We start from the raw sequence: 23,050 nt of genomic DNA on the forward strand, positions 1-23,050 counted from the left end.
TTGCATATAGTCGTCAGACTATTTACATTAATGTGTTTTCAGGAGTAGTGTAGTGTATGTAGGTAAACACATACCACAAATTTAATACATTCATATATAAAAAATCACGAATTCTGTCCTAGATTAAGCTAGATGTTGCCTAAAAGGTTAAACTGTGTACTTTTTAAAATGTCAGGTTGGCCTTGACAAATATATGCAGAGGCTATCAATAGTGATAACTAGCCCCAGTCTTTCCTAATACTATATATTAGAAAAAGTTGTTTTCAGTGCCTAATGTGCACCTGTGTGTAAAAAAAACTTTGTATTTGTTGCCTTTTTATGGTATTATTGCTCTGCTTCATAATCTCTTCATATGAATAAGCCGATTCATTCTTTGAATATTTGATTCAAGAAGTTCCCACACGAGTGCTAAGCATGTCAAAGGTCAGAGCAGAAGAGAGAACGGGTTCTTTATTTGCACATTTAAAGCCTAACACAGTGAAAGACAGTGTAACGCAGACCTTCAACGCTCACACCACCAAACTGTACATTGCGCTTAAGCAAGATTGAAAATAATTGGTGTAAGCACAAACCAACTGCACAAATCGCATTTTTGGAATTCAGCAATAGAGACCGAAAGAATGTCTATCTAAGCCGTTTCGGGACTGCATTTTCACAGATAAAGCAATACAGCACGATCTAGAAGTAAAAAAAAACTTAATTAGCTTTCTGCAACACAACTGAGTGACATTTTTAATAAGAGAATTTGCAACAAACAAATGCAAGCGTTGTAGCACATTTCCAAGCGCACACGTTCTCGCATGCTTTCCAAGGCGCATTTTTTGAGTGAGTCAGCACAGCTGAAATTGCTGTAGCTGTTCGCCTTTACCTCTTGAATGGCTTAAAGTTTTAAGGTATTTAAATGGAGACAGAAGCACATTCTCCTTTTACAGGCTCCCCTGAGACAACATGTTACAAAAAGTCGAGTGTGCAAAATCTAGTACTGATAATAGGAGATTATATCTACTGCTCCCAACACCCTCTCTATGCGGTGTGCACATGATCTCGGGGTACTACTCGGGCTTTGTGTGCCTCTGCTGATGAATTTTTCTAAAAACACTCTCAGTAGTAGAAATATGTCAACAGTATTACATCACTGAAGAAATCAGTCATTCTTTTATAAACTTGTGCACCACATATCAAGTTGTATATTCTGTTTAATACTATTTTGTGGTGGAAATGAATATGTTGAAAGTATATGGGGGTAACAAATATGGGGGTGATGTAGTTCGAGGAAAAAACAATCTACAAAGTTCATTGTGTTTCACAAGCTTTCACTTGTTTTCATGTTTTTTTTAATGTAATAATATTTTCAGGGTGAGACGCTAAAAATCCATAAATAAAAAGTCTTGCAAAATTACCAAAAATAAGTACATTAAGAAAAGTTTCCAAGACAGTTTTAGCACAATCTTAATTAATTTTACAGAATTGTACAGTTATTTTTTACAGATTTCTCCCGTATGTACAAAAATGCAAATTACAAATTTGTACTGTTTTATTTTTAACAGAATTTTCACGTATTTTTGAAATATGGTCAAAAACCATAGAATTAAAAAGACTACAAATTTACGCAAAAAAACGTAATTTTACAGAAACATTTTTTATTTTACGTAATATTTCTGGCGCCGCAGCTGCTAGAAAATATTCGTTTTTTTAAATGATGTGTTTGTTGTTAACACATTGTTTATGTTATGCTATTTAACAATTTTTATTTTGATTTTGTGCGAAATAAATGAAACGGACACCAAGAGTTGTGTTAAAAAGAATACAACATTTTGTTTGTTGAAATAATGCATTTTGACTAAAAAAACAACAAGTAACCAAAGTATTACACTACAGTCCACTGTTTTCAATTTCAATTTTTTTTGCTACAAAAGATTATTTTAATATCCGTTATTGACATCAACTGAAACTGATTTCAGATCAAACAAGAAAAGAAAGCTTTAAATGATATTGCCTGTTGTGCCTGCAGTGATTTTTCTTCTATCGTTTGACTGTAGAGCAATTTAGATTGAAATAACTACACATTCAGTGGTGTCAAAAGAACACTGTCATTTCCATTGTCATTATCCCAGTGGTCTTTAATATCATAGCTGTCATTCTAATTCATTAAAGCATTTAATGGCATTCGGACAGCCTGGAGCTCTGGCTAAAGTACCTTACGCTAATGAGATGACTGCGGAGATGTCTTGTATCTTCAACCTGAGGTTGGATAGGGGGTGAAACTCAAAAGTCACTAAGAGATGTCTAAATGACCTTCCTATTTTCCACATGCACTTCTAAGAGCTTAAAAGAGCAGAGCTTATATAGTTTATCAGAGGATACTCTTATGTCAGTGTAGGGTCTATGGCAGGACATTAGCAGGACATTACTTGTATGATCAATTTGCTCTTTTACACTTAAACACAGAGACTGACAAATGTGTAATGTAAAGCTCATACTGTATATGGCTGACCTGAAGGAGATGTAATTCTTTGTCATTTAGCCTTAACACTGCGAATGTTACACTGTTTTTGTCATGGCTCTGCTTCATTTAGTCATGTTTTTCTTGGTCCTGTAGCTGAGCCATGACAAAGCCTTTGGTTATGTGTGGAGAGAAACATATTATTGTCCTTTTGACAATGATATGCGTTCTCTCCAGTGTCTAGTCATTGGTCCCGCCCCTCTCGTTTCCTTGTTATCTTTCCCAGAGTGTTTTATGTTCCACACCTGCCGTCGTTCGTTATCCCTCGTTTGTCTTTCCTTTAAATACCCTCTTGTTTCTTTGTCTTGTGCTCGTGTATTACGTATGTTTATGTGCGTGATGTTTGTGCTGCTTCGTGTCATCGCCTCGCCTCGCCTCGCCTCGCCTTGCCTTGTCCTGTCTGTGATCCTGTTTTGTTAAGTAAGTTGTTTTAGTGTTCTTTAGTTTAGTTTGTTTACTGTTCTTGCTTTTGTTTTGCCCCCTCGTGGGAAGTCTTTTGTTTTGTATTTATCGCTGTTCTGTTTTCCCCATCGAGGGTGTTTTGTTTTGTCTTTTGTATTTATTATTAAAGTCTTGTTTTGTTAACCCCGTCACTGCCTGCCTGCATTTGGGTTCTTCCACGCCACACAGTTCGTGACAGTTTTAGCTATTATCAAAAAGTGAATGCTCTCATTCATGCATTTACTTCGAAGAAAATGTAGTAAAATGTCAGTTAGGGCAGCAGTTAAGGGGTTAAATAAAATAATATTTGTTTAACACAAAACACAAAAGAAAAACCCACGATGGGGAAACACGGTAACAAAACAAGAATACAACTAATATAAAAACTTGAGACAAAACACTTCCCACGAGGGTGCAAAAATAAACTAAATGCTACACAACGACACAACGTCAAACGAACACGATTTGGGTAGGTAAGGCAAAAGGCGAGGTGAGGCGAGGCAAGGTAAGGTAAGGCAAACGTTTGGCAAGGTACACATAGCAAACACACAAATGGTACAAAACGAACGAGCACAGGACAGAAGACACAAGGGCATAATATAGGGGAACTAACAAAGGATAATTAACAAGGGACAGGTGTCAGGGATGAAACACTGATGGAAAGCTAAACGGGGAAACGAGAGGGGCGGGGACAAAATACGAGACCCACAATAATATGTTTCTCTCCACACAAAACAAGAGGCTCTGCCATGGTTCTGCCACAAGACCAAGAAAGACGTGACAAGAAGAGGCAGAAACATGACATATTCTAAATGAACATTGAAAATAAACAAACATACTGTATATAATGTAAAAGCAATATTTGATCACAATACCATGTTGAGCAAGTGTATTATTTGAAGTCTGTTACTTAATTTGTTGCAGTCCTTTTTTGTACTTCCCTATTGGAAATTTCTCTCCAGAACATTTAGCTTAGCACAACAACAATGGATAGTCCAGGTAAGTGACTTGAAACATAAGCAGCAAACTAATCCTATAAGACAAAAGAAGCTTGTACAGTGCGTCCAGAACAAATGTAATCTACTCTTTCTGTTGGGCTTCTACTGATGCACTGGTTGCAGTATTTTGTACAAGATGGAGACCATATAGATTTTTGGGGGACTGTTCCAAAGTGAAAACAAACAAAAGTCATATAAAGCAGTTCTTTTTTCCAAATGAAAGGATAGGAAACTCAGTGTGTATCCGGTAGGTCTGTGTAATATTAGGGGTTTACCTCTGTTGTGACAAACAGAGAAGCACAACGTATTAATATTCTCCACTGGACAGCTCATTGAAATTCTATACACTGAACATGCTGCCTTGACCACTGCCAGGCACACATCGAAATCCGCTACACATCACACCCAGTAAACATATGATGTAAAGTCAAGGGGCTGTTACTGATACAGCATGTAATGCCTTGTTAAACTAATCTTGTAAAGCACAGCTGAACTAACGTTGATACTGCTGACGTCTGCCTATCCGTGTCCTTCACATCAACGTCCCTCACGTTTCAGTGGGAGGAGAGGCGCAAGAGAGAGGGCACGTTGACCCATTTAAGAAGTCAACTGGGGGTTGAGGATGCCCACATCACTATCGGGGCCCTCCTGTTCAGGAGATGCAACAGAGACGCCCTCAGCTCCTTTAAATGTGCCATCGAAACGCCACTGCTCTGCATCTCTGCTCGCAGCGTTGCCTAGCAACTAGACAAGACACATAGATGCCTGCATCCCTTATGTAAAAAATAAATGGGGAAAATTCACACTTCTTATGCGTTTGTGTGTTGTACACCAATCTTTTTATGAATTCATTTGATGGAAAATCACCTAAACCCATAAACGTGTCTTGATATTGTGACCCACATGTTGCCATGTGCAAAGGACACCACTAAATGGTTCCTTATACATCATTATTTATGAGAAAATCGTATTTTCAAGGTGAGCTGAGCTGAAATATGTGACAAAGCGCTAGAAATGCATGAAAATACACCGGGATACTCTCGCAGCATCTTAATAGGTTGCAGCGCGCGAGCCGACAAGTACAGACATCATTCCTCCGCGAGACTATCGCGTGGACAGACTGCCTTTCCTCTTTAGTTCGCTTTCGCTTTTATTTTTTAAACAAACATCGGCGTTTTATTCCGCACATTACGAAAGGACCATGTCCTTTTCTCTTCTTTTGAAATCCAAGCGTGCAAATCGGAGATTTCCGTTCCAGTCTTGATTATTTTCTCGGTTCCTGGAGGTGTTTTTTGCAATAGAAGTGTGTCATCATGTGTGCATTTGTTTCTCTCGTGAACAAGAGCAGGAACATGCTCGGGGATTCAAGGAAGAGATAAGGAAGAGCAACCTTGGACATTTTCGACCATTTTATTGTGGTTCATATATATATATATATATATATATATATCGCAGGGTTTTGGACAGTTACCTACATTTGGCTCTGCGTTTTTTCCCTTCATCTTTTTTATAAGGTTGTACTAGACTACAAGCTCTGACGTCTGCATCAGATATTCTCTGCTGCATTTCTTTAAATGTGCATTTATTCCCCTCAGTGACTTTGAGAGGAAAATCTCGACCATCAGCAGTGGGGGATGCAGATTTCCTTAAGATTTTTTTCACCTCGCACCCCCAACCTTTACAGCTGAGGGGGGGGGGGATAAGTGAAAATATCATACACCGTGGAGCATCCCCCCTCTTTGAAGGAGCATCACTGGAGCCATGGCTGGTCCACAGCTTTGGACCTGGAAGCTGCGACGACAGGTGTAGAAGAAGACTGATATCCTTTCATTTTTTTCTTCTCATTTTTTATCATTTTCTTTGTTTTGGGGCTTTTCTCCATGGTTTGGCTCAAGAAGACTTTCCAGCACTTTTGCAGAAGTCCTGTCGAAGCTGAGAGAGATGTCTGATCTTCTGGTGTTGATCGAGGGGGTCTCTGACCTGCACGGATTTCCATAGCTGAAGAAACAACAGCTTGGACCCATTAAAGATCTTTCAGAATCATCTGTTTTTTCTTTGCAGGGCCATCACACATGTGTGCATCGGCTGTTTGATCTCAGTCATTCATTTGGCCTTTTTTTCTCCCTTTTGTTGGATTTTTTTCATTATTGTTTTTGTACATATCTGTTTGGACCAAAGGCGGTTGGATTACAGAAAGTGAATAAACGGATTTGTGGAAATGTTGGGTCCTCAAGAAGACAAATTATGTGGAATTGTTTCTGCTCTGGCAGCTTTGTCCTTTGTCTGCTTTGCACAAAGGTAAGATGAATTCAAAATTATGACCATTCAATCAAATAAATGACTCCAAATTTTGGCCACTTCCAAATGATACGACAGATGATTCACTGATGGGGAAAAGGAGACATGTTTTCGTTATGCCACTTTTTTACCCCAATTTGAGGTTTGTGTGTGTGTGTGTGAGAGAGAGAGAGAGCGCGCGTTCCCCCATATGTGTGAGAAACATGCTCGCAATTCGCTGTGTAGCGCGTTAATTAATAGACCAAAACCAACAGCATCATTTTCTTAATACTGGTTACCCGCATGGCCTTTGACAGTGACATCTCACTAAATCAAAACCAGGTCATGAGAGAGCTGTACTTTGAATATCACACATGCAATATGTTGTTGCTGACCCTTATATAACTGTTTTTTATATTTTATTGCAATAATTTATTGAGTGAAATATACTGATATGCTATTGATCAGTGCATTTCCTCTGATCCACCCCCACCGCCACCCTGTCGCTGGCATTAGAAGAGATCCATCATCTCTCAGCCAATAAAAATAAAAACGACGACGCCTATCAGTCAATAATGGTTAATGACATGTGTTCAGTTGTGATCGTTGAGATGCGACGCGGGTTTGAAGCGACGAAGGCCGACATTCAACAATACGCACGTAATCTTTTCTCTATCTCAATACTGGGGATGTGAAAAACCTGTAATCCTGTGCCAAATAACAAGCATAATTAGATGTTCGACTTTACAGATTTTACGCATTCCACGTCAGATTTAAAGGATTTTTACATTTAAATTGTATTAAAACACTTTAATCGGTCAGCGATGGCCTAATACACAACGTCTTCCATTTTGACGTTTTACTATATTAATTTCGGTTCATTGCGCATGGCTGAGATATGCAAAGTGGATCGTTTTTGTTATCTAGACATAGCCACATTGCACTTGATTTGAAAATTCAGTAGTCAAAACAACAAGCTATGCAGAGCAAAAATGTATAAATAAAAATTGGGTTAAACTAGAAAATATGATATCGGGATATGCATTTTCTCAGATTGATATCATCTAAACCCTTCATTTTGCTCATTTTGATGTGTCAACAAGCTATCTGTTTAAAACCCACAGTAGGAGTTTTACAGACCCCCTGGTTCTAGTTTGTTTAGATACAATAAACCCATCAAAAGTTCCATGTTGAACTGACCACCACCTGTTTGTTCAACAGGTTGTTGCACCGTAAATGTTTTTCATAATATGATGTTTTTCTCTGCTCCAATGAAATGCCAGTAAAATGTTTTTGTGAATATGTTTTAAAATGGTTATCTTTGAGAGCCGGTGCGAATACACTGTAAAAGAATAATATCACATCTTGTAGCTTTGTTTGAATTCTTTTGTACAGGGTAGTTAGCTAAATCAGATAAATCTCTCTGTATAGGCATTTGAGCCAAGCATGCAACGGAAGCTGTATACAAAAAGTACACCGCAATGTAATACTTAATAAGCAAACAAATATGACTCAGGAATGCATCTATATGCTGTGTTTTCAAACACGATGTGTTCTCATTCTCTCTCCTGTAGCACCTCCACCGGAAGTACCGGAATATCTGTGGCCAAGACGACAGTGGACAAATTGCTCAAGGGGTATGACATTCGTCTGCGGCCTGACTTTGGAGGTACACTTGATCCTTTCCTAGTAATTTATTCATGTTATATCTACAAATGGTTATTTCCAATATAGTACATACTGTATGCTTACTGGCTGATGCAGGCATTTGTGTAGAAATGTTTTGGAACTTGGAGTTGCTTTTGAAATGTTGGTGCTTGTTACGCATGATGGGATGTGATTTACAAATTGTTGGAAGAATCGTGGTGACTGTGAGCATCAAACAAACAGTTTTTGGGGAAAACATCTTTTCTGTGATGAAACAGCACTTTGCTGGTTTGCTTTTCTATAAAAAGTTGTGTTTGCACAATGGCTGAGCACACGGTTTTAGGTTGCAGCTTGCGGTCCATATTTCTGCACATGCTCACATTGTTGAAGGACACAAAGTTGTCCGAAAATCCACAGGTAGCTTTGTCTGGCTGTCCGGCTATTCATCACAAGCCTTCTGTTTGTCCTCTGATATTGCAAAAAGACGATACATTTGCTACAGAATGTACTTTACAATTTAGCCATTCAGCACCCTTTCAGCAAATAACTGTGTATTTCGCCACACAAGCGAGTCTATTGTGAACTGTGCTAGACACAGCAAAATCAAACCCGATAAAGATCTAAACAAGTATGTCCATCTATACGTGTATGCGTCTATATTTACGTTCATGCACTTGGTGGACTGTTCTCTCCAAACCTCTTTCTCTAAAGTTTTTCCAGCTTTTTGTGTTCGGAGTATGGATGTTCCATCAGAATTAAACCCAAAACCCTCGCTCACTCGCTTACTCGATCCATCTGTAGCCTCCGTCAATCTATTCATTCTATTTTTTCCACCGCTCACCCATTATTCATATCCATTTGACAGTGTGCCACTATTCAAATATCACATATGTATTATTCATGCAAATATATATATATATATATACAGTATATGCTATATTCGCCCTACATGTATCTACGATATTTACCGTACAGCAAGCTATTCATTGCATTGTTTTTTGTTAAGGATTTTGTTGGTATACAGTCTGAGTTTGCATCTACTTTGCAGTATTTTAGGAGACACATGCGAGATCATTAACATAGCGATGTTAGCGACGGCCCCTCCACAGAGCACTGACGTGAGGTCAGTTCTACTTTTAGCGGAAACAGCATCCGCTCTGGTGCGGCCCGGGGAACTGTAGTCTATCACATCCTGATAATTCCATCATTAGTCAGAGTCTAACTCTCCTGACACAACTGCTGACCAGCTTCAGGAGCGCTGTGCATTTTAATTGGACCCGGACCACAGCTAAGCCAGCCAGCGAGAGAGGGAAGGCAGGGAAAAAGAGAGCGATGCAAAGGATGAAAACAGGCCAGTTACGTGGTCGGGAAACCAGGCCGTGCTTAAAGAGTTCCATCTCTTTGGCCGGCTAGAGGGATAGCCGCGGGGTTCAGTCGCGGTTTATTTGTGTATGTGTGTGTGCGTGTGTGTGTGTGTGTGTGCGTGCACTCCTAACGTCACATCACGCACATGAAGGCAAAGCCTGCTTACGCATGGAAGCATACATGCTTTAACACACGCAGACTCCCGGATGGTGCCAATCCCAACGTCAGTTCTTCAGATCTCTGCAACTGGCCCCAGCTGCAAACCGTGAAATGAAAACACATTTTTTTATGTTGCTTGCATTTGTAAGTCATATTTAGACTTAGAGTAGAGAAAAACTTGTAAACCTTGTTCCCCAAACATTAGGAAGGAAAACAGTTAATTTTCTCGAAGATAAAAGAGCCAGAAATCTCACAAATGTCTCCATTAGACAAACAGAGGAAAGATCGTAACAATGTCACAAACTGAGCTCAGATTTGCCAAGTCTGCAATCAAAAGTCAATGTGATCTCAATATGAACTCAAATATTTCTCATCAAATGTATCCAAATCCAGATTATTTTACCTCCACAATCAACTCTTAGTGTATTTTAATCCATTTTATTTCTCCATATCAGCTTTGGGAGAAACATCTGAGACTTGTTGATGCCTGATATTTAAATCGATGTTTAAGTAAAACACAACTGACAGCTCCATAAAATCTCCCGAGCTTTGAAAGATTTTTCTCTGAGAAGTCACAGATCTTGTTTCACATATTTTTAAGGGATGCTTTTTTCATGTAAATAAACCGCAATAATAGACCAGCATGAAATAAGGTAAATTTGTGGAAATGCATGTAGACTGTAATCATACCATCCAAAGTACTGATAATTATACAGACATTTCTAAAACAAAGTGAAATATGCATTGCTGGTCTTTTTGTGTATAATTATTTAGCACATCTATAGCAAATTCCATGTTTTTCCCCAAAATTTGAAACACGATTTACCAGATTTTTGGTGATCTTGTTATTTCATAAGTCTTTTTCGGTTTTGTTTGCTACACATGGTTTATGAACGTATGTGTGCAAATGTGTATCGGTCCATAGATTTCACTGTGGGCGGAGCCACTCAGCATGATGGAGTAATAGAAACAAACAAAACAAAATGTACTCCCAGACAGAATAACATGTGTCTATACTCTAACCACTAACATTATAATGGAAGTAGCTTTCTGCACTGGATACGTATTTACTGAATATTGAATAAAAATATTTCTTCTTCATTGAAGTTGATATGATATATACATACTGTAGCTAAGCCATTTCACTGTTGCAATGTGCATTGAACATACATTACCTTATAGCTGACTAGTCTTTGTTTGTGAACGTTGCTCCGTTGACTCTTCCAGTGTAAGACAGACTCGAGTGGCGCAGCACTCGGTTGTGTCCGGTGTGGACAGGCTTTAATGTGTCTGGCAACGTCAGTGTGATAAGCAAATTCCTCAGATTCAAGCCTTAGTTGCACCTATTACTGTTCATTGTTTTATCAGCAGATGGATGAGTCACTTTTTGTGTTATAGGTTATTTGCTTTGGCTCCAGCTTTCAACAAATAGCCCGTGGATGTGGTGCTTGGTCTGAGAAAGCAACCTGCATAAAACCACTGGAGGGGAAACAACATGCAAAATACCAACCCGGTCTCATGAATTGCGTATAAATAACACGCTGTTGCATTATCGTGAAATACGTACGGCAAAGTTCGATTTTGCGTGCATATGATACGCCAATGTTTGCGTGCACACCTCGCTGGAGAGCAGCCATTTTGAAACGTACATGAAGAGGAAACACTGAAATAATTAAAATAAAACTGTTAGATTTAGGGTTTGGGTTAGGGCAGAGGTTATAATATGCACGCACGCTAACATTAGGTTTAGGGTTTGGGGACAGGTTAATAAGACAAATTGCCGGTTAATATGCACACGCGCTAAATTGGCGTATCATATGCACGCAAAATCGAACTTTGGCGTACGTATTTCACGATAATGCAACGCGCGTGTTATTTATATGCAATTCATGAGACTGGGCTCAAAATACGGATACATCTGCAAATCTCTGAGGGAGAAATATACTATCATGATCCTTCATTCTTATATCGCAGTACATGAGAACACGGGGGAAAACATTTGGGGAACATTGTAATATTTGTGAGTTTTAACTCTGCAGAAATTTTTCATGTGACAAAAGCTTTGACTGTCAATGAAATATCAAAAGATTTGATTTCAAATCTGGACGCTTGTAAGGCAGCCTCTTAAACAAAACAGAAGCTCTGAGTGAATGATGTGGAACATCTACATAGGCAGGAAATTCTGGGCAGACACAAATAGCGCTGCTCAAAGCGTGTGGTAAATTTGACTCATTCTGAAATTGATTCTGAAGGAGTCTGACGTTTGCATTTTACAAAGGTAATGATGCAGTGCTTTAAGAAGCATATATTGGGCAACATAGTCAATTTCTAATGAGATCGACCAATTAAATAAAAATTTCAGACTGAAATGTAAATACATTTTTAATCAAGGTATCCCTTGACTTGTTCTCCATCCTAGATAAATATTTACACAAGTGCTTTCTGGGATTGCATTCACCGTACAATATGCATGCAAGATAAGGCAGCTGGCTGCATTTAAAAATCAAGGAAGTTTGATCATGACTTTAGTTTGTTAAGGTTCGGTGGCTTGTACATGCATGTAAACCTAATTTAATGTAAGCTTCATGGTCTATTAGCATCAACATGCATTTAAACTCCATTTTAGTTGCTTCAGCACTTGACATAGTAGCCCACTACGCACTTGAGCGCTCTTTCATCCGCATCCAAAGCATTTAACCATTATGCAGGTGAATTGTCCTAGCTAAAAGGGTACATGTAAGAACAGTCTGCGCCCATTTTTAAGTTGCGGATGTAAGCAATGGAAACGGAGAGTGGTATATTAAATTCCACCAACCTGAAAGTTAAGCCACTCGTATAACCCGCTAAACTGCGCCTGAATCCCTACGGAAAAGTGACAATGGAAAATGATGTAAATGAAGCAGAATTCCCCATTGTCTTAAGGAGGAAGACACTGAATTAATTACAGCCAGCGCTGGCCTTATTTATAACCTCAATAATCAGGGCAGCCTGTGAAGGTCTCTGAGGACCTTGAATTTATGAGATTGCTGTTTCTCATTTCGAGTCATCCTATCTAACAAAAGATACCTCCATGTGCCCTGGTCTGGCTGTGTCACCGGGGCCCATTTATGTGCTGCCCATAAAAAACATGCTGAAAGTTTAATCAACAGAATGGAACATGGATGCAGTTGCCTAGATACGCAACATGTCACACCCGAGGCCATAAATCAACATCAGGGCCTTATTCTCTTTCACAATTTTCCATGTCTCTCTTTTTTAGTAACAATAGGTGCAATTATTATTATCATTTTTATAGATAAAATTTACAGGGGTGGGAAAAAAACAATTACTCATGCCTGAAAACTGATTGCATCTTACTTTTGAGTCCTGCACTAATAATCTGAAAAATGAACAGTGTTGGGTAAGCTACTTTGAAACTGTGAACTGCTTAAAATCATAATTAAAAAATAATAAATCATAATTAAACATAGCTTAACTATACCATCAAGCTACTCTTTGAAAAGCTGCTAGGGAACAATGTATTTCTAAATATCTAAATATATGTAATCAGAGCTGTATTTTTTCTCATAAACTGTTCTTTAAAGTCTTCATTTACTCACACCCAAGGTGTTCCAAATCTGTATAAGATTCTTTGTTCTGATGAACACAGAGAAAGAAATTGATAAGAATGCTTGTAACCAAACAGTTCTTGTCTACCATTGATTACAATAAATTATATTACAACAAATGATAAATTCCTTTGTTCCGTCGAACACAAAAGAAGATATTTTGAAGAATGTAGGAAAGCAAACAGTTCTGGGGCACTTTTGACTACTATGGTAGTCAATGGGGTCCAAGAACTGTTTGTTTACAAGCATTGGTCCAAATATATTTCTCTGTGTTCATCAGAACAAATAAAATTATACAGATTTGGAACAACTTGAAGGTGAGTAAATGATGACAGAATTTTCATTTTTGGGTGAACTGTCTCTTTAATAAATATAAATCTTTTCGAAAAACACAACTTAATATTTAACACAGTAATATTTGTAACTGATCAAAAACATATGATTAAACACCAGCATTTACATACAGTAACTAAATATAAAACAAAACTAAGCTAAACTTCTGTATATTGATTAAATCAGTAAATTCTTTTTTAATGTTCATTAACAGAAACTATCTAAATTAATTGCCAATAAAAGCAATAAAAGAGCCAACGTCTCTTTTATTGGCTGTTACTTAAGTCGACTTGTAACATAAACATTACTCTATTCTGCAAGCAGAACTTTTCACATCGCTCAGAAATGTAGTGTTGCTAATTCTGATTTATTACTCTCCAATATGATTAATAATAATACAAATCCTGTTTATCGGTTAACTTTTTTTTTTATCTCTGAGTGATGAGACAGATTTGGTGTAAATTTGTAAAGTTTGAGTAATTGTTTTTATTTCCGCAATGTGAGGACACACTTCACAACCGTCTGGCAGTACAATGAGTTGACAGAACCAAGAGCATGAGCTCAGCACACAAGCACACTTAAATACACACTAACCTGGGCAAATGTAATCACACGCACACACAAACACACACGCACGTACGTACACACACACACTCAAATGCACACTAACCTGGGCAAATGTAATCACACGCACACACAAACACACACGCACGTACGCACACACACTCAAATGCACACTAACCTGAGCAAATGAAATCATGCCCAGACATACACACACACACAAATATATTGTGCTAATTTAACACTGTCACATTCATTCTCACAGAAACACGGGAACACACAAAATTTACCTGACTTTTCAAAGTCAGCACACACAGTACATGATTCCTGGCACTCCTGAAGACAGACACACACCCACACACAGGGCATTCTGACAAAACAAGCTCCCGCCTATCTGTTGGCATCCGAGGATGGTTTGACTGCTATCACAGCTACTGTATCAAAGTCACCCGTGTTTCTCTCTGAGACATTGTGAATGCTAATAACTGTTCTACAAATATAAACAAAGAATAAAGGTTTAGTTAGTCCATTTACTGGCCTAATGGTTAGAGAGTCGGACTCATGACCAGAAGGTTGCCGGTTCGATTCCCAGGGCCGGCGGGTAACAACTGAGGTGCCCTTGAGCAAGGCACCTTACCCCTACTTGCTCCCCGGGCGCTGTAGTGATAGCTGCCCACTGCTCCGGGGGTACGTGTGTTCACCACTTGCTGTGCGTGTGTTCACTACTCTCTGGATGGGTTAAATGCAGAGGTTGCCTTGTACATGTGCAATCTAAATCTAATCTAAATCTAAACCCCTTTCACTTAAAGTCCCAGTGAAATTGAAAATGACAATGCCTATTTTTTCATGAAATATTGCAGCGTTTATTGTAAATAGTTTATCAATGTGGGTCATTCTCTTTTTAGACTTCGTGTGCCCTCATAATCTTTAGTTAAAATCTGAAAATGCACTTCCTTCCTGTAATGACTATCTATCTTAAATGACGTAAGTTAGTCGGCTTGGGTGGAGCATCCAGTCTGCTGCCAGTTCCCTTTCAAAATGCAACAGCTGTTTTTATACTGTACCTCCAATCAAGTCGCAGAGAAAGACGAAAGCCACGCCCACTATTTTTCTAATTAGAAATTCCATTTCACTCGGAAATGCGTCAAAATACGGAAGTAAAAACGATCGCAATTTCCGGTTCACGGGGACTTTAAACTAAAGATGCACCGATATATTGGCCAATAATCTATATCGGTCAGTAAAAGCATTTTTCAAACTATCGGCTATCGTAAAAACAGCCAATGATCAGGCCGATATATATATATATAGCTAAAAATGTTAAGACACATCACCAGTTTGATGTTCAATATTAATAGTCATTATAAATTCATTTAATTGGCATCGGCAGATATCACTCTGAATAATCGGCTACCGTATCGGTAGAAAAATTTAGTATCGATGCATCTCTAATTGAAACCCATCTTACTGCTGATCTGAGAACAACTTAGGTTTGACTCCCCAATAATAATGACATACGGCTTTTAAAACGTTTCCCAGTTCAACCTTTACTTACACCCTCCACCCATTTCAGATTAAAGGTACTTACACTACGATATATCCTCTCAATAAAGCCTCAAATCAAAAAGAAGGGTGTTCTGCCAGGGGTGTCCACAGAAAGGCCCTGAAGGATTAGGCCTGCAGTCTAGTAGAAAGACCATTGAAATGAAACTGTGAACTGAAGGCAGCTAATTACATTATCTTTGAGAAGCTCACCATTTTACCCAAGATGTAAGTGCCCCCCATGGACTGCAGGATATCTAATAAAAAGCAGTGGCCTGTAAATTGTAGCAGTAAGTGTTTTGCCTGTGCTGGGTTATCGGCGTCTCCTTCAACTCTAGTACTGTGGGCAATGTTTTAAAAGCTTTGTTACATCGACACTGAGTAAATTAGGTTTGAATTTGAGGAAAAGTAATGGAAATGGCTCGACCACACTGTAAGCGTGTAATAAACTTGTAATAAGTGATGGGAAAACATTTATAAGCTACTTTTAGTGGTTAGACTTCTTTTTTATGCAACTTAATACAGAAATGTAATCATAATGTTGAACAAATAGAATCATGAAAAGGCAATTCGACAGTATTTCAATGAAATGCTACTCTTAGCCAAGAAGTCTTATACATTTGTGTACTGTACACTTGAATTGTGAATTGCGTGTGAATTGCACACTTACACACACAAATGTATAAAAACAGACTTTGTTGCATATGTTAACAATTCACACTATTGTTTCATTAACCTAATGGTTTTTTCAACGTTGATAAGTTTTTGTCAATTATATATTTTTTATATTAATTACTGTTATTATTATTATGTATACTTAATATGTATGATAATTTTATTAAAGCTGCAGTCAGTAATCTCTGTTTAAAACATAGCTGCAGATTACTTTACATGCTATTTATATGTGTTGAAGTCACTCTGACTTTTCCCACGAATTGCACCCAAAAGTTTATTTATAAATAATAATAAATTATTAATTTAATAATAATACTTTATTTATTTATAACAATAATTATAATTATAATACTTAATAATTGTTATTTATAAATAACATATTTATAATATAATAGGGATAATGGGACCGTTTTCAACTCAGATTATTTATGTACTTGTTCAATAACTGATTTTTGTTTATTTATAACCAAAAATGTTACGGATCAACATGTATGAACCACTGTTTGAGAAACACTGGATTAGACTAACCATCTTTTGTCAACTCCGTGAGCACAATTTTACACATACTGTTCCTTACTTAACTGGATGGTACCACGTCTCATGTGTAAATTTACATTGCAGGGCCGATATATAATCTAAATGGATGCCAAATCCTAGACAAATAGCAGTGCAGAGTAGCCAGAGGGCGAACCATCTCGTTAACACTGTGATTTACTATCACAGTCCTCCACAACAGTGTGTGTGTGTGTGTGTTTGATGATGTGTAGCCGCTCTGATGGAACGTACAAGCTGACACTTCTTCAAGCTTTATGCATTGCTGTGCATTACATGCCACTGTCACAGGCAAGGTGCTCTGGATGAACGTTAACTTGAGAAGATGTACGTGTATGTACGCTGTCTTAAGATGGTCGGCACGTTACTATGATGAACCACTTTCTAAAGCTCTCAGGGGCCTATGTCAGAAAACGACGTAAAAGTGCTCCGATGTACCCGCAACATTTGCTGCTCACCGTCCATGATGTCAGTTGCGATTTTAAGACGTTCTTATAAGTTTCTCTCTATCTTACCAGCCTGTGAATCTGTTGCCAGAATTGACTGATATCACCCCATAGCTGCACAAGCTTAGTGGAATGTTACGGGTTCAATACAAGTTAAACTCAATCGACAGTGTTTGAGGCATAATGTTGATTACCGCAGAGAATAAATTAGACTTGTCCTTTTGTTTGTAAGCAAAAAAAAACCTTGGGAGTAGATGATGTTTAAATAATGTTTATAGGCACAATGGTAGTATCAGAACAAAAACATCTACTTCTGTTTCTTGTCGTCTAAAAACATTCATAATGTGAGATGACAACAACCAGCTATTAAAAGTGCAGATGGTTTTTTTCCCCTAAAATAATTTTTACAGTGCAGTTTAATTGCAATTTGTAATTTTTTATACATTTTTATAAAGGGATGAGTCAAAATGATTTTTTCTGGTAATTTGCATCCCGGCTAACAGGGAATGTTCTCAGAACTTAGACTAACATACTTATTCTCTGCAAATATCATGCAGTAATATTAAAAGAGCATTTTATTAACATAAATGGGCAGTTTGACTGGACATGGGTTATCTTAAACCAGGCTTAGTTAAATTAGGATATTTAAGTCATTTTTAAAAACATAATTTACAAAAAAACATTACTGGTGGGCATCTTGACACAAAACAACCACACTGATATATTTTAAGATATGTCATTGCAAGTTGTTTTCGATCAAGAAACTTCTAACATTTAAGTTAGTCTGGGACTAGGCTTAAACCCTGTCCGGGAAACCGCCCCTATATGTTTCTGCTAAGCGTTTACATAAAATATTCTTATTTTGTTAGTAGACCGTTTACAAAAACTTTTACAAAACGCTTTCATAACTTATTGGAAATGTTAGCAAAACGTCTTGGTTAGCTGGTGTTATGCAACTGCATTCCCTTAACAAACACATCTGACAAAACGGAGGATGGGATGGGAAGCCAGTCCAGCAGAGGTCAGTCCATAAACATTGGGAATATGCCACAGCATATTCAGTGGGCTCCTTTATTGTGTGCCAGGAAATGGGACTAACGTGCATCCGCTGTGTTTGATTTGGGCAGGGTGAGTCATTGGCTAGCAGCGCAACTCCCCAACCCTAAAAGGGGAAACCGAAGTGATGATTATGGGAAAGAGAGAGAATGTTGAGCAGCCCTCTCCCATCCCACCAACCCCGGCCCCTCACCCTGGAGACGGCACTTTAAATCTAGCTGTCATCTGCGGGGCTGTGAACACGACCTCTTCTCCCTCAAGAATGAAGCTACTGGGCTTTTGGTTATGCCTGGTGTTTTGATATTGAACCAGACTGGATCTATCATAGACGTGTTGTCATTCTTATCTAACAACAATTTTAGCAGTGTTTGCTAAGGTTATTTTCATTATTATTATTGCGTATGCTAATATACATTTGAATGAACTCCTCAATCTAAATAGTAATGTGCCACTATTCATTAGTTATATGGATTTGAAATGTCCTACTTGTTGTTCGAAGGAATCTTCTGATATTTTTTGTGCGTTTGTTCATAAACCGACAACATCCGGTTCTGGATTAAAACATAAACAGATCCGAGTCATATCGGTAGTCCAGAATGTCAAAAAGACTTCATAAGGCTTTAGTGAATAACCACCTACTGTACTTACAAACATGCTGAAAACTCAAAACATCACCACAACCACCACCACCACAAAATAATGTCCTGGCATTCACTCAAAACGCCCCAATGTCCCAACTTTGGTAAGCTTTTACATGCATAAGGCCCACTCAGTTTATCTAGAATATGTCAAGATCTATTCTTCTTATCTTTATTTTTCAGGGTTAATGCTAGCGACAAGTGTTGCATAAGCATGCTATGAAGTTATTTCAATACAACCTCATTGGTAACTGTTTTACATTTTGGTGAATTGGTGGCTAATTCATATGAATTTGTACAATCTCATTTGCACGATTTTGTACAATCTGCTTTGACCAACTGACACTTATTTTTAGGGGGGAACCTTTATGCTTTCTTTTTTTCTAATAACCGTATGTTTTTGTATGATTCATATTGCTTAAATTCAAAAACATTTTCCCAGGTTGATTGGTTTTTGAACACTGTGAACAAGCTTGTTGTTGCATCTGTATAATGCTTTTAAACTTTATAATGAGCCATGTAAGGTTTTACTTAAATCACTTAAACATACATACACACACACATGCTGTAACATGCATTTGTCTATGTTATGTGCTACGTTTTTATCTTACCAGAGGAAAGCGAAAGAAAGGGAGGTTGAAAGTCTCTGATGTGTTCTACATTACATCATGTTGCTGCAGTCGTTTGCTTTCACCTGAGGTTTAGGTTGTCATGGACACCAGTGCATTCTCCAAATACATCACACAGGCTGTAACACACGCCATCTTGCAGATGTGGGATACTGGGACGCTGGCCATTGTGAGGTCAGGTTGTGAGGTTTGCTGAAGAGGATGGAAGATAAAGGGAGATCAGGAAGGCTGAGTCTTAATCATACGAGTGGCATGGTGACTGATATAGCTTTTACATTTACACACATGAATTTGGCGGCTTTAATTCAAAGTCTTACAAAGCAGGGAATATATTTGATCTGTATGTGTATTCGATGGAATTTAGCTTTACCAACTGATCTACAGAACCAGCATGTGTGTATGGTATTTATTTCACATTACAGTACATACTGTAGAACCAATAAACTATAATACATTTTGAGTTATTGGAGATGCGGATGAATGGTCAGCATGTGTGTTGTAGTTACTGCACGTTGAGACAGTGTTCATGCAGGAAACGCATGTTTGTGTCACGGTTTCTAGGAAAGAACCCAAGTGCAGGCAGCGGTGAAGGGGTTAATAAAAATAATAATTTATTAAACACAAAACTAAACACCCACAATGGGAAAACTATAACAAAACAGGAATTCAATTAATATAAAGACTTGAAAACAAAACACTTCCAACAAGGGGGAAAAATAAACTAAATACAAAACAACGACACAACGTCAAACGAACACAATAAGGGTAATTAAGGCGCTAGGCGAGCAAGGTACACATAGCAAACACACAAATGGTACAAAACGAACGAGCACAGGACAGAAGACACAAGGGCATAATATAGGAGAATTAACAAAGGATAATTAACAAGGGACAGGTGTCAGGGATGAAACACTGATGGAAAGCTAAACGGGGAAAAGAGAGGGGCGGGGCCAAAGACGAGACCGGAGAGAACGCATATTATGACCCCCTGGATCCATCTTGGGGGCCCCTAGTTTGTGTACCACTGTTCTAGAGTATTGGTGACATTCGTGAAATTTGTCAAGGGCATGTCTGGACCAAAATAACATAATGTTTAATAATAATGTTTTTCTTATTTGCTCCTGTAAAGCTGCTTTGGAACAATGCACATTGTGAAAAGCGCTATATAAATAAAATTGAATTGAATTGAATTGAAATAACCAAGATAACCAAACTACAAATGTGAACACACCCTACACTCTTAAAAAAGTGCTTCAAAGGGGTCTTCGATGCCATATAAGAATATTTTGGTTCCAAAAAGAACTTTCTGTTTCACAAAAGTTTCTGTTTCTGATGCACAAACCCATGACTCTGGCATTGCTAGCACCATGCTCCACCACCTGAGCTAGACAAAAGCCAATAGATACAGTACAAGTAATCAAATGCGCCAAAACAGTTAAGTGACACATGGCTCAAAGTGTTGTGCGACCACGCTGTGCCTCACAGGGGACACGCTTCCATAGCCAAGGACGACTCCATGCCGCAAAATCTCCCCTAATTGCTGAAATCTCCCCCAGCTGGCATAACGACTCTTAATTAATAATGAATACACCTACAATGACCAAGCTAGTTTCCATATTAATTAACTTGACTCCTGCGAGCAGCCACACGGCTTGTCTCCCCTGTGCCAACACTTAAAAGAAAAGGTTCTTTTTTGCCATGCGTGGGCCGAACGTGCATCATAACCGAATGCAAAAGTACCGTGTGTCCAGCACAAAAGCAGGTTGATGAATGGGCAGACGACGCAGGAATGATGACTGTCCCGACAAGCAGAGAAAGCTCGCTGATTTATGAAGACAGAGAGTGTAGTTGTCGAGGAGAAAATGCTCAAGAAGGCCCTTCCTTCCTGGATTCCACATTGCCGCAATCTTTCACAGTAGAGGAACGTGCTCCGAGGGCATGTGTTAGACGGTCGTGCTCGGGAGGAGAATAAGGAGGCCTATTAGCAGGCACATAACCGCAGAAAGCATGCTTCATTGTTCACGCAGAAACCGCACGTTTCAGCAGCTTCGAGGACACGCGCTGCAGGTGGCGGCGCAACACAATAACCCACATCCCCGCGGGACGCTTTCGAACCCTCCGGTGATGGATGGTGAAGACTAGTCCTTGGGAGCCGGTGGGGATCCGTCAAGGACGGGGTACGGCCGGGATGCGATCGTCACAGATAAATACACAGAAAGACGTGTCATTTATTGCAGGGTCTGAGATGGATCTGACAGGCTCAGCAGCCAGGAAGCATGTTTAAGAGACCATTTCATTATTATAGCTCAAAAGAGCCTTTGGGAGATATTGACCTTCCGCATGCAATAGAACTAGCACCTCAATGGTGACACTATCTGAACATATACTGTACATACTAGTAAACGCAATAATCGTTGATGAGTGTTTACTAAATCTTAAACATAACCTGTATTGACACTAAATCACACATGGAAATATGGATATGCATGGAAAAACTTTGCTGCCTGGAAGAGGCTACTTTTGGTAATGGGGTACTTGTAGATTAGAGTGGTCTTTCCTGACCACAGCTTAAAAATAATGTAATGACCACATAAAAAATCGTGAATCATGATCATTTGATTGTACATCATACCAATAAAAACAGTGCATTCTTCATAAATCTCCATTCAGTTCGACAGAACCTTTTCCAAAGTTACACTATCTTTGTCACTCCATTCAACATTATAATAGGTCTTATTTATTTCTTTTTTTACAAAAGTTGTTCTCTACATGACAGAATAAGTGAAATCTGAGAGTTCTCTTGTACTGTATTTCTCCATTACCTCACTGGAGGTTTTGATTGATTAAGGCTTTGCTACAGTAGCTCTTTTTTCAGCTGATGTGTATTTCTGCAAATGCGGCAGCACCATATGGCTACTTGCTGAGTTTCTTTTTACATGTCCTGAAGCTCACTGTACACACTTTTCTCTTTGTTTTGGCTTCAGAATTTGAGGAAATGATGTAATCCATCAAAGACTCTGAGGGTCTGTGTAATAACATGTGCAAACTTGATAGCACAAGCAAACAATGTATGATCTATAAACAGCCTATTTTTATATGCACAGATAATATTACTTTTTGCAAGTTTCCCTTATTGAAGATGTAAACTGAGTCACACCCCAAACACGTTTAAAGATGTGATGTGTAAAATATGTAACTGTGTAACTGTATACTTAAATAAACTTTATTTATACATTTGACATTTAAAACCAGAATTGTTGACCAATGTGTTGTATCAATATATCTGTAGCAGTTGTCTTCAGTTTGGTTTTGCCTCTGTGTTCATTATTAGTTAATTAGTCCCTCACCTGATTCTGTTCTCCCTGATTCTGTTCCCTTGTTATTTAAGCCCTGTGTTTTGCCCCATTCCTTTGTCCGGTATTGATTGTGTTCTGTGTGCTTGTGTGGATTCTCTTTGTTTTTTTTAAAAGTTACCCTTTTCGGATTACCGCTCTCATCGTGCGTATTTAGTCACACAGCATACCGTTACAGTACCGGACCCTAACAGAAAGAAGCGTTTTTTTCCCCCCTTTTTTGTACCCTTAATATGGATTTACCCGCCGTCCAGGTTCTCTGCCTGG

General features: G+C 38.5%; 1 protein-coding gene across 1 annotated transcript in view; it reads left to right on the forward strand.

Annotated features, from left to right (window-relative positions):
• The first annotated feature begins 4,949 nt into the window (after positions 1–4,949).
• gabrb4 (gamma-aminobutyric acid type A receptor subunit beta4) overlaps positions 4,950–23,050 on the forward strand; it is a 68,358-nt gene continuing 50,257 nt past the window's right edge. The window contains exons 1-2 of the mRNA XM_057360171.1: positions 4,950–6,240; positions 7,794–7,888. Of these exons, the coding sequence (XP_057216154.1) occupies positions 6,161–6,240; positions 7,794–7,888 (175 nt within the window). The 5' untranslated portion in view covers positions 4,950–6,160. The remainder of the gene's footprint in view (positions 6,241–7,793; positions 7,889–23,050) is intronic.

This window comes from Triplophysa rosa, linkage group LG19 (assembly GCF_024868665.1).
Source record: "Triplophysa rosa linkage group LG19, Trosa_1v2, whole genome shotgun sequence".
In the NCBI taxonomy this organism is placed as follows: Eukaryota; Metazoa; Chordata; class Actinopteri; order Cypriniformes; family Nemacheilidae; genus Triplophysa; species Triplophysa rosa.